Source organism: Arachis ipaensis, chromosome B03 (assembly GCF_000816755.2).
Source record: "Arachis ipaensis cultivar K30076 chromosome B03, Araip1.1, whole genome shotgun sequence".
NCBI classification, from domain to species: domain Eukaryota; kingdom Viridiplantae; phylum Streptophyta; class Magnoliopsida; order Fabales; family Fabaceae; genus Arachis; species Arachis ipaensis.
The window spans coordinates 66,439,433-66,459,090 of record NC_029787.2 but is presented as its reverse complement, the minus strand read 5'-3'; the positions used below and the strand labels follow the sequence as shown (position 1 = coordinate 66,459,090).

The 19,658-nt window shown below is 40.1% G+C and overlaps 1 protein-coding gene across 1 annotated transcript; it reads right to left on the bottom strand.

Moving 5' to 3' along the window:
* On the bottom strand, positions 507 to 863 carry LOC107633212. Its single transcript, XM_016336853.1, has one exon. It carries the CDS (start codon positions 861 to 863, stop codon positions 507 to 509), a length of 357 nt encoding a protein of 118 aa, XP_016192339.1.

The following is a 19,658-nucleotide window of genomic DNA, read 5'->3' as shown; positions in this document are numbered from 1 at the left end:
ACCCAAGAGCTATCAGAAATTGGGTATATGATTCCAGCATTCCATAACTTCATCACCTCCTTCTGAACCACTTCCTTCATGGTTGGGTTAAGCCTCCTTTGATGTTTTACCACTGGTTTTAAGTCTTCTTCTAGCAAGATCTTGTGCATAGAAATTGCAGGGCTTAAACCCTTGATGTCATGAATTGTCCACCCTAAAGCTGTCCTGTGAGTTCTCAGCACTTCAATCAGCTTTTCTTCATCCTGCATGCTTAAGGAGGAATTGATGATTACTGGAAAGGTGTCTTCTCCTCCAAGGAATGCATATTTGAGATGGCGAGGAAGGAGATTCAATTCTTGCTTTGGTGCCTCCTCTGTCTTATCTTCAGAAGAGATTTCAGTGACTTGTTCATCCATGACAGCTTCTATTTCTTCTTCTTGTTCCTCCTGGCCGCTTGTTCCAAGCGCTTCTTCCACCAAGTCTTCTACCATTTCCACTCTCATGTGCTTTTCTTTCTCAGGGGGATATTACATTGCTTTAAGGACATTGATGATCATTTGCTCATCATGCACCCTGAGGATCATTTCACCTTTTTCCACATCAATGATAGCCCTTGCTGTGGCTAAGAAAGGTCGTCCCAAGATAATTGAGTTGTGCCTTTCTTCTTCCATGTCTAAGATGACAAAGTCGGCAGGGAAGATGAATTCCCCAACCTTTACCAATAAGTTCTCTACAACTCTATTAGGTATCTTGAGTGATCTATCTACCATTTGAAATGACATTCTGGTGGGTTTAACTTCCTCTATTACAAGCTTTTTCATCATTGAGAGAGGCATCAAATTGATGCTGGCACCTAAGTCAGAGAGAGCCCTTTCCAAAGTCATGTTACCTATGGTGCATGATATGATGAAGCTCCCTGAGTCTTTGAGTTTTGGTGGAATGCCTCTTTGAATTACTGCACTGCACTCTTGAGTCAAGATCACAGTGTCCTTTTCATTCCAGCTTCTTTTCTTATTGATGAGTTCCTTAAGGAATTTTGCATACAATGGCATTTGCTCCAAAGCTTCAGCAAGTGGGGGGGTTAATTTCCAGCTTCTTGAAAACCTCTAAGAACTTAGGAAATTGCTGGTCCTTGACCTCCTTTTTCAACCTCTGAGAGTATGGTAGGGGTGGAATATATCGCTCCACCTCCCTTTTTTTCTCTTGTAATTGCTCTTCCATGACTTTCTTCCCCTTCTTTGAAGTTTGTGATTCCTCCTCCTTCTTAGAACTTTCCTGATAATTCTTGTCCTCTTCTGCTTGTTTCTTGTCAGCATCTTTGTCATTCCCCACAGTCTTTCCACTCCTTAGCTGCAACGCTTTACATTCCTCCCTTGGATTAGGGATTGTATCACTTAGAAAAACATTAGTTGGCCGTTCAGCTTGTCTGGCTAGTTTCCCTACTTGTCTTTCAAGATTCCTCATTGATAAACCATTATTTTATGGTTTATCTTGTGCTCAATTGAGTGGTTTTTATCTACTCTTTACCCACTTATTCATACTATTTGCATGGTTTTACATTTGCCTTCCTAATTATGTGCTTTAATTGAAAACATGTTTCTTTGGACTTATCTTTGCTAATATTAATCCTCTCTTATTACCATTAGATGCCTTGATATGTGTGTTAAGTGCTTTCAGAGATTACAGGACAGGAATGGCTCAGAGGATGGAAAGGAAGCATGCAAAAGTGGAAGGAATACAAGAAGTTGGAGAAATTGCTAAGCTCTCCAACCTGACCTCTTCGCACTCAAATAGCTATAACTTTAGCTACAGAGGTCCAAATGACGCGGTTCCGGTTGCGTTGGAAAGCTAACATCTGGGAGCTTCGATTTGATATATAATATGCCATAGTTTCCCTGACACTAGGCGATGCGACCGCGTGCTCTATGCGGCCGCGTCGTAGTGATAGAAATTCAGCATGTTTGAATTCGCAACCAGCGAATTCTGGGTTGTTTTTGACCCAGTTCTCGGCCCAAAAAACACATATTAGAGGCTATAAAGTGGAGGAATGCATCCATTCATAGAGGAAGCTTTCATATTCATAATTTTAGGAGTAGATGTAGTTTCTAGAGAGAGAGGTTCTCTCCTCTCTCGTAGGACTAGGATTTAGGACTTCTCTTAGTTTTAGGAGTGACTCTCAATCCAGGTTTAATGTTCTTTTATTTATTTTTCTAATTTAATTTATGAACATCCATGTCAGATTTAAGTTCTTTTCTTAATGCAATTTGAGGTATTTCAGTTTAATATTGCTTTCTTTTATTTACATGATTATTGCTTCCCATCTGAAGGCATTCTTATTCCAGTAGATTTACTTTTCCCCTTTTGGTTTTGGTTAAGAAATCAGTAACTCAGGAGTTATCCAATTCAATAGCATAATTGATAATTGATATCTTGCCAATTGAGTTGAACTTCAATAATCCCAGTCTTTTCTTAGGAAATAAATAGGATTCGAAGATCAAACCAATTTATCCCTTGACTTTCCTTTGCTTTAGTAAAGGTCAACTAAGTGGAATTAAGATTCAACTTTCATTATTATTGATAAGGATAACTAAGTCTGGACTTCCAATTTCTCATACCTTGCCAAAAGTTTATTTTATAGTTATTATTATGTTATTTTACTTGTCATTCAACTAACTTTTTACCTTAATCCAAAACCCCAATTTACAAGACTCATAACCAATAATAAGAACACCTCCCTGCAATTCCTTGAGAAGACGACCCGAGGTTTAAATACTCAGTTATCAATTTCAAAGGGGTTTGTTACTTGTGACATCTAAAACGTTTGTATGAAAGGACTTTTGAAGGTTTAGAAACTATACTTGCAACGGGGATTTATCCACAAATTTCTAGACCACACAAAAGTTCCTCTCATCACTCATCGTGGCCTTTTGGATTTTGAATGCCAGGGCTTGATCTTTCCTTACGATTTCCTAATCTTGTCTTGCCATCTCTTGGTTTTTCATAAGTTTCTCTATTATTATCTTTAGACTAGAGATTCTCTGAGAGTCTGGATTTGGTTGTGATTGTGTGAAATGGGATGGTTGTTGCTGAAAGTTGTTTGAATTAGTTGCAGGGGTATTTTGTGGGTAGAATGTGGATGTGGAGAAGTTATTTTTGTGGTTTTGTGAGTTGTTATGGGGTTGGTGGTATGTGGTTTGTGGGTTTTTGAATTGGTTAGTGTTGTTGGATGAGTGATTTTGGTTGTTTGTGTTCATTAGTTGTACTGAACCTCCTGCAGAGTAATCCAGGGCCTCTTGAGCTTTTAAAGTCAAACCCTCATAGAAATTCTGAAGTCTATCCCATTCACTAAACATTTCAGGTGGACATTTCCTAATCAAGGCTTTGTATCTCTCCCATGCCTCATATAGTGATTCTCCATCCATTTGAGTGAAGGTTTGCACTTCTGTCTTTAATCTGATGATTCTCTGAGGTGGGTAGAACTTTACTAGGAATTTGCTCAACAAATATCCCAGCTACTGATGCTTTCTTTGGGAAATGTCTCCAGCCATTGAGATGCCTTATCCCTCAAAGAGAATGGAAATAGCAGCAACTTATAGATATCCGGATGCACACCATTTGTATTGACTGTTTCACATATCCTTAGGAAGACAGATAAGAGCTGATTCGGGTCTTCAAGAGGACCCCCTCCATAAGAACAATTATTTTGCACCAAAGTGATAAGTTGAGGCTTCAACTCAAAGTTATTGGCATGAACATTTGGAGTGAGTATACTGCTCCCATAGTTTCTTGGATTGGGGAAGGTGTAAGAGGCTAGAACTCTCCTTGGAGGTTGGCCATTGTTGTTGACCACTTCCTCTGGTGGATTAGGGAGGTTACCCTCCATCTCTTGATCTTCCTCTTCTGATTTTCTTCTCCAATCACTCCCTTCCCTCTTGCTTCTCTTCTCAGTTTCAATAAGGTTCTCTCTTGTTCAAAATTAAAAGAGGTAGATGCATGATGACCGGAATTCACTCCACATATAAAAATGATGAATCCGTTCTTTTGGCAAGCGCACTAAAATTATCATCAAGTAATAACCCACAGTGGAGTGGGATCGTATCCACAGAGATTGATAGAATTGAGAAATTTTAATCAATTGGTGAATTAGTTAAGCTAAGCAATATAGAGTATGATTGTAGAATTGTAAATTAACAGGAAAGTAAAGAGCTCAAAAGTAGAAAGAAACAGTAAAGTGCAGAAAAGAAAATGGCAATAATATAAAGTACAGAAACATAAATGACTTAATTGTAAATGGGAACCGGGATTGACAGAATGTAAAGAAATCTATAAAGAATATGGAAGATAAGAATAGGGGAATTTATTGAGATCAGGAGATGCTGTTCTCTTTGGATTAAATCCAGCTCATCTCATCTTCAATCATGCAACTCATTGACCTCTTGGCAATCATGATTGATTGAGCCCCAATCCCTTGGTGACTCAATCTCTCAAATCTTGATAATCAGCCAATTCCTTGGTCTAATTGCTCATGAAGAGAGATATGCTTGGTCCCTGATTATACCACACATCCTTGTAGATCCAGAATAGAGGGTGGATTATATGTCACCATATCCAATCACCAAAACCCAGATCTACTCAAATGTGAAAAGGGATTTCAAGGATGGTTTCATGTTTCCTTTTCCACGGTTCCCATGAAACCCATTTTGCATTCAACCTCTTTTCCAGGATGATTGAACACTAGCATTAAAATAAAATTCCTTCTAGCAAATCAAAGAGAAAATGAAGAGAAGAAAAAATTCACTATCATTAATCCATCAAGTACAACAGAGCTCCCTCTCTCAATGAGAGAGAATTTAGCTACTCACAGCTCAGAGAAAAAGTACAAGGGATGGAAGAAGATAATCTGAAAAGTAAATCTAACTTTACTCTTAGCAAAACTCTACTCAACAACCCAACTAACTCCCCTTCTTAGTACTTTCATGGGTTATTTATACTATTCCAAGCACTAGAATAAAGAAAATACAAAAGAGAAAAGAGAAAAGAAAAATACAATTTAGAGGGAAAGAAAAACTCAATAAACGTGACCTTCCAGGCTGGCGTGGGACAGGCGTTTGAGTGGCGTGCCATGCCCAGCCCCCAATTTGGCTTGGCGTGCCACTCCCAGCTCTTCAAGTAGCACGCCTCATGTGTTGGTATCCCTGGCCTGCCACGCCTTCGAGTCAAGTGGCACGCCTAGGGTCTTCTTAAGCTTGGTGTTGGCCTGGCGTGCCACGCCTTCGAATCCAAGTGGCACACCCAAGCCGTTTCCTTCTTCTTCACTTCTCTGGAAAGTTGAACTAGCATGGCATGCCATATGTGCTTGGTTCTTCTTTATGGTCAATTGAATTAGCATGGCACGCCCAGGGTCTGGCGTGCCACGACCCTTATATGTGCTTCACTCTCTTTTCTGAATGATAGAACTGGCGTGCCACGCCCAGTGTGTAGCGTGCCACGCCCAGCATTCTTCCTTGGTCCTGTAGCTGGCGTGCCACGCCTGGGTCTTCAAGTGGCATGCCCAAGTGATGATTTGAAGCTGGCGTGCCACGCCTTCAATACCAAGTGGCACGCCTAAGTGATTGTCCCCTCTGGATTGATGAACTGGCGTGCCACGCCCAATGGTCCAAGTGGCACACCCATAGTGTGTACTTCAGCATTGCTCACTAGAAAACTATATTGCCGTGCCACACCCAGCTTCTGGCGTGCCACGCCCATGTAAAAGATCCAATCATGCTTTTCGGGAAATCATTATTGGCGTGCCACGCCCAACTTCTGGCGTGCCACGCCCATGTAAAAGCTTTGAGGATCCTTTCTGGAATTCAATACTGGCGTGCCACACCCAGCTCCTGGCATGCCACGCCCACACAATTTTATGGCGTTTGCTCCAAGTGGCATGCCAGTTTCACACGCCCAGCTTTGTTTTGTTGTTTTCGTCCCTTTTTGTTGCTCTTTTCACCTGAAATTCAGCACAAACCCATTTCAAAGCAATGTACCATAATATTCATCATTAGTTCATGAATTACAATGATCAAATGAGATTATGCTCTTTTATGGTCCTTTTTAGTCAAGAAAAAAGGGTAAATGATGCAAGTCATCGCAACACCAAACTTAAGCTTTGCTTGTCCCAAGCAAATCAATGTGAGTAGTTCTGAGATGAAATGAGACTTGACCTTGAATGGATGCAAACATTACTAAGGATAGGGCTAAGTGTTTAACACATGCATGAATATTTTTGTTTCAATGTCACAAAGAACTCCTAGATCCTTGAAGGTTCTTCCAAGTATAAGCTTCAGGAGCCCTTTTTATTAATTGTCACCTTGAAGTAGTAAGAGTTGTTCCATTTTCTTTAGATTGTTCTTTCCTTTTCAACTTTTCTTTTTCATTAACCACGACTCTAAGTGTTTTATTTCAAGACGACCATTTAGTTAGGCTTTCAATTTGCACTCCCATTGACTTTTAACCAAGTCTCTTTTCTTGACACATCTTCACCGCAAGCATCTACTAGAATTTCCAACTCTTTTGAGCTCTTAGTGTTTCCTTTCATCCTAGTAGTTGATGCTCAGAGCCTTGTGTCTTTATTGCTTACTACTTCTTGGTTCTATGGATATTCAAGGAACACCCTTTAGCCTCTACTTGTCATACCTTCCAAGCCTAGTTGCTTTTCATGACTCATTTTCCCTTCAGTTCATTCAAGGTTCTACACTTAGTTCCTTATCTCTTAGTTTTTGAATGGTCTTTCTTGGTTTTAGTCTCTTTTACTCTTGTTTTTGTAACAACTCCCAATAACTCTTATGGAAACAAACTATTCTTTTATTGATGTTGATGAAAATTGAAATAACATTGCATTTTCTTTCTTGTAATATAAAGGACTCATAAAAGACTTCAGAACATAAGAAAACTAAGCATTAAACATAAACTATCCTAACATTGCAACTTATTATTAAACAGAAATTTAAACATAAAGAAAACTAAACAAAATTTCAGAAATTTAAGAGTGTCAACCTTGGGACTTAACAACCTTGAGCAGCTTCAGTTCATTGGCCCTTTTCCTTTGTCTTTCTTTTTGGAGGAGGAGGAGGAGTCATCATCATCCTTTTTGGAAGATCCCTCTTATGCCTTTGTGTCTTTTGGCTTCCAAAATCCCAGCCTTCTCATGTAACTTCTTTCATCCTCATTGTGCTTAGCCAGAATTTCTTCTTGTCTTGCGCTTAACTCCTCCATCCCTTGCATGAATGTTGGGTACTCGGGGTTCAAGGCAGCCACAGCATTACACAAGTGATTCAACTTTGCTTGTGTGTTGATATCATATTGCCTCATTGAAATGGTTCTAGCATCATACAGATTTCTAAACTCAGCAAGGTTCCTCTGCTACCATTTGTTTTACTCCACTATCTTGTTGAGTGCACCTTGCATCTCTCCCCAGTCAAACTGATCTTGCTGCTCCTTCCTCATATGATCCATGCTCCCTTGGAGTTGTTGTATGCTCTCATTCACTTGGTCCATTGTTTTTATTATTCCTTGAGCTAGTTGACATTCTCTCTCAAATGATGTATGTCTCCTCTCATTTGATGTATGTCTCCTTGCAATTGCTCCCAGTTGAATCCTTCAGGAAATTGTTGGTATTGTTGGTATGGTGGTGCTTGGAGTGCTAAGTAGTGTGGTTGCTCTTCAGCCCCTTCTTCTTATTATGGTTGCCCTTGTGGTACATGGGCATGAGCTCTGTGCTCCCTCCTCCTCTCAAGTGGGTTGACAACCACCACTTTGGCCATTTTCTTGGAGGTTATGGGCTTGTCCTGATCTACTAGAACCTCATCAATGATCTTCTCAACCACTGCTTCATCACATAGCCTTTGGATGATGCTGGGGAATGCCAACCTTGTGCTATCCTTGGTGCTTTTCAGCACCCTAATAATGTTGTTGGCAATCATCTCCCTAACATTCACATTCTCTCCCTTCATGATGTTGTATATAAGCACAGCCCTCTCCAGTGTTACCTCAGAGTTGTTGGATCTTGGGTTGAGAGATCTTCTCACGAAGTCCAGCCACCCTCTAGCTTGGGGGATCAAATCCCTTCTTCTTAGCTGGTTGGGTCTCTTATCCTTGTCATTTATCCATTGCACATTCAGCACACAAATCTCATTGTGGATTTTGTCAAATCCCGGGTCTTGTTGCTTAATCCTCTCTTCATAGCTCCGGGTGGAGTTTGTTTGCTTCAACATTAGCATCCTATCTATGTTGGAGGGGCTATGATGAGCGGATATTTTATACGCTTTTTGGGGGTAATTTCATATAGTTTTGAGTATGTTTTAGTTAGTTTTTAGTCTATTTTTATTACTTTTTAGAAAAAATTCATATTTCTGGACTTTACTATGAGTTGTGTATTTTTCTGTAATTTCAGGTATTTTTCTGGCTGAAATTGAAGGAGCTGAGCAAAAATCTGATTCAGGCTGAAAAAGGACTGCTGATGTTGTTAGATTCTGACCTCCCTACACTCAAAGTGGATTTTCTGGAGCTACAGAACTTTAAATGGCATGCTTTCAATTGCGTTGGAAGGTAGACATCCAGGGCTTTCCAGCAATATATAATAGTCCATACTTTGCACAAGGATAGACGACGTAAACTAGCGTTCAACGCCAGTTCTCTGCCCAATTCTGGCGCCCAGCGCCAGAAAAGGATCAAAAGCTGGAGTTGAACGCCCAAACTGGCATAAAAACTGGCGTTCAACTCCACAAATGGCCTCTGCACGTGAATTGCTTAAGTCTCAGCCCAGCACACACCAAGTGGGCCCCAGAAGTGGATCTCTGCATCATCCATCATAGTCTACTCATTTTTTGTAACCCTAGGCTACTAGTTTAATATTTAAACAACTTTTAGAGACTTATTTTGCATCTCATGACATTCTAGATCTAAAATTTGTATTCTCTGACGGCATGAGTCTCTAAACCTCATTGTTGGGGGTGAGGAGCTCTGCTTTAAATAACCAACCTAAGGCTAGCATAAGGACATGGAAACAGCTGACAGAAAAATTCCTGAATCAATATTTCCCTCCAAAAAGGATGACACAGCTAAGGCTGAACATCCAAGGCTTTAAACAAGGAGATAATGAATCTCTTTATGATGCTTGGGAGAGATACAAAGAGATGCTACGAAAATGCCCCTCTGAAATGTTTTCAGAGTGGGTTCAGTTAGACATCTTCTACTATGGGCTTGCAGAAGGAGCTCAGATGTCTCTAGATTACTCAGCTGGTGGATCTATCCATATGAGAAAGACAATTGAAGAGGCTCAAGAGCTCATTGGCAAGGCAAATAGCAGAAGAATGCTAAGCAGTTCAATTAAGAAGTGGGAAAACATTAAATACCCCACCTCAAGGCATCAAAAAGTCAAGAAATGAGCAACCTACCAAAGATTCACCGGAGGATAGTAAGAGCCCAGGGAAAAATAATTCTGGCAGCTTTTTGGATGGCTATTCAGGCTATAACCAGATTGCAGTGGATCCCCAAGATCAAGAGAAAACAGCATTCACATGTCCATCCGGAGTGTTTGCTTATAGAAGGATGCCCTTTGGGCTATGTAATGTACTTTGGAATCAAGGGAAGTTTTTATCTAAAGAACATTCAGACCATTATCTTAAAGTAATGGGTCTGAGGTCAGTGATCCCGGAAGTTAGATTCGATCTGAAAGAAGATGAATATCCGGAGATCCAGGAGCAAATTCGAATCAGGAACTGGGAAGTCCTAGCTAATCCTGAAACGAAAGTAGGAAGGAACATGGACCAGGAGTTCTATGCTAATATGTGGCAGACTGACAAGCAAAAACTATCTGGAACTGCCTTCTATGAATTTTGGACCATGGTCAGAGGAAAGATTGTTCATACCACCCCTGACAAGATCAGAGAGATCTTAAAGCTACCTCAGCTAAAGGATGATCCAGATTCCTTCAACAGGAGGATGATGAGAGCAGACATTGACCTGGATAAGATTCTAGAGGACATATGTATACCTGGAGCCAGGTGGACCACCAACACAAAGGGCGTCCCAAATCAACTCAAGAGAGAGGACCTCAAACCAGTTGCCAGAGGATGGCTGGACTTCATTGGGCATTCTCTGTTCATATGATGAATGCCTGTCCCTAGTGGCTGATGATATCATCTGTCGGTTATAGAGCCAACCCGACAAGTCCTGGTAGCTAAACATTGGACTGTCCCTCTGTCGTGTCTCCCCAACTCGAGTTATACTCAACAAATCGTGATCATAATCATGATCCATATCCATCACCCTCACTGGTGAATATTTGATGAGCGGATATTTTATACGCTTTTTGGGGATGATTCATATAGTTTAGAGTATGTTTTAGTTAGTTTTTAGTCTATTTCTAGTAGTTTTTAGGAATTTCATATAGTTTTGAGTATGTTTTAGTTAGTTTTTAGTCTATTTTTATTAGTTTTTAGGAAAAATTCATATTTCTGGATTTTACTATGAGTTGTGTGTTTTTCTATAATTTCAGGTATTTTTCTGGCTGAAATTGAAGGAGCTGAGCAAAAATCTGATTCAGGCTGAAAAAGGACTGCTAATGCTGTTAGATTCTGACCTCCCTGCACTCAAAGTGGATTTTCTGGAGCTACAGAACTCGAAATGGCATGCTTCCAATTGCGTTGGAAAGTAGACATCCAGGGCTTTCCAGCAATATTTAATAGTCCATACTTTGCACAACGATAGATGACGTAAACTTGATGGCGGCATTCATGAGAATCCGGAAAGTCTAAACCTTGTCTGTGGTATTCCGAGTAGGATTTAAGGATTGAATGACTGCGACGAGCTTCAAACTCCTTAAGGCTGGGCGTTAGTGACAGACGCAAAAGGATAGTAAATCCTATTCCAACCGGATCGAGAACCAACCGGTGATTAGCCGTGCTGTGACAGAGCGCGTGAGCGTAGTTTTCACTGGAAGGATGGAAGGTAGCCATTGACAATGGTGATCCACCAACACACAGCTTGCCAAAGGAGGACGTGCGTGCGTGAACAAGAAGACAGAGGAAAGCAGAGATTCAGAAGACAAAGCATCTCCAAAGCTCCAACATATTCTCCATTACTGCATAACAAGTAACCTTTAATCCATGCTCTCTTGTTTATTTCCAATTCAACTGATAAACATAATTGACTTTCTGACTAAGATTTACAAGATAACCATAGATTGCTTCAAACCAACAATCTCCGTGGGATTCGACCCTTACTCACGTGAGGTATTACTTGCACGACCCAGTGCACTTGCTGGTCAGTGGTACGAGTTGTGAAAAGTGTGATTCACAATTCGTGCACCAGGCTATAGTCAATGGCCTTCCCCCTCACATAGCTAAGATAGCCATAGGGTTGCCCTCGCTGAGGCATAGCATTGGCATAGAATTCTCTAACAAAGCTTTCTACCACCTTTCTTGGTAGGTTACAGAAGAGTGCCTGGTGTGGGAAATTCTGATTACACTTTTCACAACTCCGCACAACTAACCAGCAAGTGCACTGGGTCGTCCAACGGTCGATCCCACAGAGATTGTCGGCTTGAAGCAAGCAATGGTTATCTTGTAAATCTTAGTCAGGAGATTAATGATAAAAATGATTTTTGTTTATGAAAAGTAAATAACATGAAATAAATGGTACTTGTGATTCAGTAATGAGGAACAGGTTAAGGTTCCGGAGATGCTCTGTCATCTGAATCTCTGCTTTTCTACTGTCTTCTTCTCCAAACACGCATGGCTTCCTTCAAAGGCAAGCTGTAAGATCCTCTCGGATGAAAAATACCAGGTACGATCTCTACACGGCTAATCAACTGTCGGATTTCTCGTCTCGGGTGAAAAATACCAGGTACAGCTACCGTACGGCTAATCATCTGTCGGTTCTCACTAGCGTCGGAATAAGATCTCTCTACCCTTTTACACACTATCACTACACCCAACATTCGTGAGTTTGAAGCTCGTCACAGTCATCCCTTCCCAGATCCTACTCGAAATACCACAGACAAGGTTTAGACTTTTTGGATCCTAGGGATGCTGCCAATTGGTTCTAGCCTCTACCACAAAGGTTCTGATCTCACAGACTCAGTCTGTGGATCAGAGACCCAAGAGATACGCACTCAAGCTATCGCCCAATGACTACGTTGAGCTCAGATAGAACGGGAGTTGTTGTCAGGCATGCATTCATAGAATTGAGAATAATGATGAGTGTCACGGATCATCATAGTCTCTATATTGAAGTACGAGTGAGTATCTTAGAATTGAATCAAGCGTGATTGAATAGAAAACAGTAGTAATTGCATTAATCCATTGAAACACAGCAGAGCTCCTCACCCCCACCTATGGGGTTTAGAGACTCATGCCGTAGAAGATACAATTTGAAGTGTAAAATGTCATAAGTTGATAAATGAATCTCTAAAAGTAGTTTTTATACTAAACTAGTAACTTAGGTTTACTGAAAATGAGTAACTAAGTGCAGATAGTGCAGAAATCCACTTCCGGGACTCACTTGGTGAGTGTTTGGGATGAGCTTTCAAGCTTACACGTACATATGCTTCAAGTTGGAGTTAAACGCCACCCTGGGTGCCAAAATAGGCATTTAACGCCAAGAAATGTGCCAGTTCTGGCATTTTACGCCAGAAAGTTTTTGGCTGGCTTTAAACGCTAGTTTGGGCCATCAAATCTCAGGCAAAGTATGGAATATTTTATATTGTTGCAAAAGCCCAAGATGTATACTTTCTAACGCAATTGAAAGCGCGCCAATTGGGCTTCTGTAGCGCTAGAAAATCCACTTTGAGTGCAGAAGGGCAGAATCCAATAGCATCTGCAGTCCTTTCTCAGCCTCTGAATCAGATTTTTGTTCAGGTCCCTCAATTTCAGTCAGAAAATACCTGAAATTATAGAAAAATACACAAACTCATAGTAAAGTCTAGAAATGTAATTTTTGCATAAAAAATAATAAAAATATAATAAAAAGTAAATAAAATATACTAAAAACTATGTAAAAACAATGCCAAAAGGGTATAAATTATCCGCTCATCACAAAACCAAACTTAAATTGTTGCTTGTCTCCAAGCAACTAAAAACAAAATAGGATAAAAAGAAGAGAATATACAATAAATTCCAAAAATATCAACGAAGATTAGTTTCAATTAGATGAGCGGGACTAGTAGCTTTTTGCTTCTAAATAGTTTTGGCATCTCCCATTATCCTTTGAAGTTCAGAATGATTAGCATCCATAGGAACTCAGAATTCAGATAGTGTTATTGATTCTCCTAGTTCAGTATGTTGATTCTTGAACACAGCTACTTTATGAGTCTTGGCCGTGACCCTAAGCATTTTGTTTTCCAGTATTACCACCGGATACATAAATGCCACAAACACATAATTGGGTGAACCTTTTCAGATTGTGACTCATCTTTGCTAGAGTCCCCATTTAGAGGTGCCCAGAGCTCTTAAGCACACTCTTTTTGCTTTGGACCATGACTTTAACTGCTCAGTCTCAAGCTTCTCACTTGACACCTTCACGCTACAAGCATATGGTTAGGGACAGCTTGATTTAATCGCTTAGACCAGGATTTTATTCCTTTGGTCCCTCCTATCCATTAGTGCTCAAAGCCTTGGATCCTTTTTACCCTAGCCTTTTAGTTTAAAGGGTTATTGGCTTTTTCTGCTTGCTTTTTTTTTTCTTTATTTTTCTTTATTTTTTCGCCTTTTTTGTAAGCTTTGTGTTTTTCACTGCTTTTTCTTGCTTCAAGAATCAATTTTATGATTTTTCAGATTATCAATAATATTTCTCTTTTTCATTATTCTTTCAAGAGCCAACAATTTAACATTCATAAACTTCGCTATCAAAAATATGCACTGTTCAAGCATTCATTCAGAAAACAGAAAGTATTGCCACCACATCGAAATAATTAAGCTAATTTCAAGATAAATTTCGAAACTATGCACTTCTTGTTCTTTTGCAATTAAAAACATTTTTCATCTAAGAAAGGCGAGGGATTCATGGAATCATTCATAGCTTTAAGACATAGACTCTAAACTTTAATGATCATGTAATAAAAATAAGGCATAAAATAAACATAAAAGCGGACAAATAATAAAAGAAAGGAAATTAAAGACATAAAAATAAATGACTCTAATACTAATGCTTATGTAACTCTTAAAATAGGTTTCTAATAATAAAAGTTATCACAGAGTTAGGACTCAACAACTTTCATTTTGAGAGGTAAGTGCTCCTTTAATCTGTGGGACGTCTGGCTCTTCAAGGGACAGCTTCTGGTGCTTTAGCTCCTGTATGTCGCGCCCTTGTTTCTCTTGTTCTATGAGCAGTTTGCAGAGCATGCTATTTTGATTCTGCTGCTCTTCCTTGAGTTGATTCACAGCTTCTTGGAGCTTAGTGACAGATGCTTCTAAGCGAGCCCAATAGTCAAATTGAGGAATTTCTGGTAGGAGCTCATGCGCCCCCCTCTTGATGAGGTTATCTTGAATTTGAGGTCCATCCATCACTTTTTTGGTGATTGGGCGTTCAACTGTTATATATTCATCCACACCCATCTGTACCCCCGCATCTTTACATAATAGACTAATCAAGCTTGGGTAGGCCAATTTGGCCTCAGTGGATTCCTTGTTTGCAAACATGTAAATTTCAACAGGGATCAGCTGATGAATCTCTACCTCCTTTCCCAACAAAATAAAGTGAATCATCACTGCCCTCTTGACAGTGACCTCAGATCGATTGCTGGTTGGGAGTATAGAACGCCCAATGAAATACAGCCAACCTCTAGCAACTGGTTTGAGATCACCTCTCTTTAGTTGGTTTGGGACACCTTTTGAATTATTAATCCACTTGGTTCCAGGGAGGCATATGTCCTCTAGAACTTGATCTAGCCTTTTATCCTTGGCCATTCTCCTATTAAAGGACTTTGGATCATCTTGTAGTTGAGGAAGTTTGAGAACTTCTCTCACTTTATCAAAGTGGAAGTAAATAATCTTCCCTCTGACCATAGTCCAAAAGGAGTAGAAAGCAGTTCCCTCTAATCTTTGCTTTTCTGTCATCCACAGATTTGCATAAAATTCCTGGACCATGTTTCTTCCAACATGTATCTCAGGATTAGCCAGGACTTCCCAGCCCCTATTCTGAATCTGCTCTTGGATCTCCGGGTATTCATCTTCTTGCAGATTGAACCTAACTTCTGGGATCACTGATCTTCTGCACACAATTTTGAAATAATGGTCTGCATGTTCTTTGGTGCAGAAATTCTCATGCATCCAATGTGGTTTTGGATTGCTTTCTTTCGTGTCTCTTGAAGCGGTTTGTCTTCCTTTGGGTGCGATGAGATTGGTTTGTTTTAACTCAAGTATCACGGAAATCACAACAAACTTAGAGATTTGCTTGTCCTCAAGCAAAATAAAAAGAAAGAAGATGAATACATGGAGAGAAGGATTCGAATGATGGAGTAAAGGGGATGGCCGAATGTATAAATAAAGGGGAAGGAGGGAATGGGTTCGAAATTTTAGAAAAAGATATGATTTGATATAAGATAAACATGATATGAAAAAGAGAAGATTTTTTTCAAAACTTGAAAGATATGAAAAAGATATGAGGAAGTTAAATCTGAATTTTTTTTTATGCATCTAAGAAATAAAAGATAATATGAATGAGTTGAAAAGATTTGAAAAGAAAGTGGAAAGATGAATGAGTTTTTGAAAAACAATTGAAAAGAATTGAAAAAGAATTAAAAAGAATTTATAAGATTATAAATTTTTTTGGGAATGGAAATTAAAAATTGAATGATTGTAATATTTGGATGTAGAAAATTTTGAATTAAAACATGAAAATTCGAAAAAAATTGAATTGGAAACGAAATTACCTCTCCCCTAGCTGTTCTGGCGTTAAACACCCAGAATGATACTCATTCTGGCATTTTACGCCCATCTGATGGCCATTTTGGGCGTTTAACGCCCAGCCAGGTACCTTCCCTGGCTGGCGTTAAATGCCAGGAATCCTTCTTTACTGGGCATTTTTTTTGAATGCCCAGAATGCTGCCATTTCTGGCGTTAGACGCCCAGAATGCTGCCCATTCTGGCGTTTAACACGCAAAATGATACCTTTACTGGCGTTTTAACGCCAGTGAGCTCTTTTTCTCTGTGATTCCTTTGCTTTATGTTCTGAACCTTTATTTCCCTGACTTATTCACTGAAATGCATTAGCTAACATGAGTAACAAAATTTAATGGACTTATATAATTGTTATAAACATCTAATTTTTTATAATGGCTGGGTTGCCTCCCAACAAGCGCCTCTTTACTGTCTTTAGCTGGACTTTACTGAGCTTTTAATTTAGTCTCAGTTTTGAGCACTCTTACTCAACGTTGCCTTCAATATAATGTTTGACTCTCTGTCCATTAGCAATGAACTTTTTGTCAGAATCAATATCCTGAATCTCTACCTAACCATATGGTGACACGCTTGTAATCACATATGGTCCCCTCCACCGGGATTTCAATTTCCCGGGGAACAATCTGAGCCTAGAGTTAAATAGTAGGACCTTCTGTCCTGGCTCAAAGACTCTAGATGACAGCCTTTTGTCATGCCATCTCTTTGCTTTCTCTTTATAAATTTTAGCATTTTCGAAAGCATTAAGTCTGAACTCCTCCAGCTCATTCAACTGGAGTAATCTTTTCTCTCCAACTAACTTTGCATCAAGGTTTAGGAATCTGGTTACCCAGTAGGCCTTGTGTTCCAACTCCACTGGCAGATGACAGGATTTTCCATACACAAGCTGGTATAGAGAGGTCCCTATAGGAGTCTTGAATGCTGTTCTGTATCCCCACAGAGCATCATCCAGACTTCTTGCTCAATCCCTTCTACAGGTACTTACAGTCCGTTCCAGGATTCGTTTTAGTTCTCTATTCAAGACTTCAGCCTGCCCATTTGTCTGTGGATGATATGGAGTCGCCACTTTATGGTTAATTCCATATCGGACCAGAGCAGAGTCAAGCTGTTTATTGCAGAAATGAGTGCCTCCATCACTGATCAGTATCCTAAGGACACCGAACCTGCTAAAGATATGCTTCTGGAGGAACTTTATCACTGTCTTAGTATCATTAGTGGGTGTTGCAATTGCCTCTACCCATTTAGATACATCGTCTACTGCCACCAGAATATAAGTGTTTGCGTACGAAGGTGGGAAAGGCCCCATGAAGTCAATTCCCCATACATCAAACAATTCAATCTCTAAGATCCCTTGCTGAGGCATGGCATAACCGTGAGGTAGATTACCAGCTCTTTGGCAACTGTCACAATTACGTACAAACTCTCAGGAGTCTCTATAGAAAGTAGGCCAGTAGAAGCCACATTGGAGAACTTTTGTGGCTGTTCGCTCACCTCCGAAATGTCCTCTATATTGTGATCCATGGCAATGCCATAGGATCTTCTGTGCCTCTTCTCTAGGTACGCATCTACGGATCATTCCGTCTGCACACCTCTTAAATAGATATGGTTCATCCCATAAGTAGTACTTTGCATCAGAAATCAATTTTTTTATTTGCTTCTTACTATACTCTTTGAGTATGAATCTCACAGCTTTATAGTTTACAATGTCTGCAAACCATGGTACTTCCTGAATGGCAAATAGTTGCTCATCCGGAAAGGTTTCGGAGATCTCAGTAGGAGGGAGGGACGCTCCTGCTACTGGTTCTATCCGGGACAGGTGATCTGCTACTTGGTTCTCTGTCCCTTTTCTATCTCTTATTTCTATATCAAACTCTTGCAGAAGCAACACCCATCTTATGAGTCTGGGTTTTGAATCCTGCTTTGTGAGGAGATATTTTAGAGCAGCATGGTCAGTATACACAATCACTTTTGATCTTACTAAATAAGATCTGAACTTGTCAATGGCATAAACCACTGCAAGCAATTCCTTTTCTGTGGTTGTGTAATTCTTCTGTGCGTCATTTAAAATATGGCTAGCATAATAAATGACATGCAGAAGCTTGTTATGCCTCTGCCCTAATACTGCACCAATGGCATGGTCACTGACATCACACATTAGTTCGAATGGTAATATCCAGTCTGGTGCAGAAATGACTGGTGCTGTGACCAACTTGGCTCTCAGAGTCTCAAACGCTTGCAAACACTCTGTGTCAAAGATAAATGGCGTGTCAGTAGCTAGCAGATTGCTCAGGGGTTTTGCAATTTCTGAAAAATCTTTTATAAACCTCCTATAGAATCCTGCATGCCCCAGAAAGCTTCTGATTGCCTTAACATTGGCAGGTGGTGGTAATTTTTCAATTACCTCTACCTTAGCTTGATCCACCTCTATTCCCTTGTTTGAAATTTTGTGCCCAAGGACAATTCCTTCAGTCACCATAAAGTGACATTTTTCCCAGTTTAAAACCAGGTTAGTCTCTTGGCACCTTTTCAAAACAAGTGTTAGATGGTCAAGATAGGAGATGAATGAGTCTCCAAATACTGAAAAGTCATCCATGAAGACTTCTAGAAATTTCTCTACCATATCAGAAAAAATAGAGAGCATGCATCTCTGAAAGGTTGCAGGTGCATTGCACAGACCAAATGGCATCCTTTTGTAGGCAAATACTCCAGAAGGACATGTGAATGCTGTTTTCTCTTGGTCCTGAGGATCTACTGAAATTTGGTTGTAACCTGAATAGCCATCCAAAAACTAGTAGTATTCATGACCTACTAGTCTCTCTAGCATCTGGTCTATGAATGGTAAAGGAAAATGATCCTTTCTGGTGGTTGTATTGAGTCTTCTGTAGTCAATACACATACGTCACCCTGTAACTGTTCTTGTAGGATCTAGTTCATTCTTTTCATTATGAACTACTGTCATGCCTCACTTCTTGGGGACAACTTGGACAGGGCTCACCCAGGGGCTATCAGAAATAGGATAAATAATCCCAGCCTCTAGTAACTTAGTGACTTTTTTCTACACCACCTCCTTCATGGCCGAATTCAGTCGCCTCTGTGGTTGAACCACTAGCTTAGCATCATCCTCCAATAGGATCTTGTGCATGCATCTGACTGGGCTAATGCCCTTAAGATCACTTATGGACCACTCAAGAGCTGTCTTGTGTGTCCTTAGCACCTGAATTAGTGCTTTCTCTTCCTGTGGTTCTAAAGTAGAGCTTATGATCACGGGAAAAGTGTCATCTTCTCCTAGAAATAAATATTTCAGGGATGGTGGTAGTGGTTTGAGCTCGAGTTTAGGAGGCTTCTCCTCTTCCTGAGGAGTTTTCAGAGGTTCTTCTATTTTCTCTGGTTCCTCCAGATCAGGCTGAACATCTTTAAAAAATGTCCTCTAGCTCTAACTCGAGACTCTCAGTCATATTGACCTCTTCCACCAGGGAGTCAATAATGTCAGCGCTCATGCAGTCCTTTGATGTGTCTGGATGCTGCATAGCTTTGATAGCATTTAACTTGAACTCATCTTCATTAACTCTCAGGGTTATCTCCCCTTTTTGGACGTCAATGAGGGTTCGTCCAGTTGCTAGGAAAGGTCTTCCTAGAATGAGAGTTGCACTCTTGTGCTCCTCCATTTCCAGCACTACAAAGTCAGTGGGGAAGGCAAATGGCCCAACCTTGACAATCATGTCCTCAATTACACCTGATAGAATC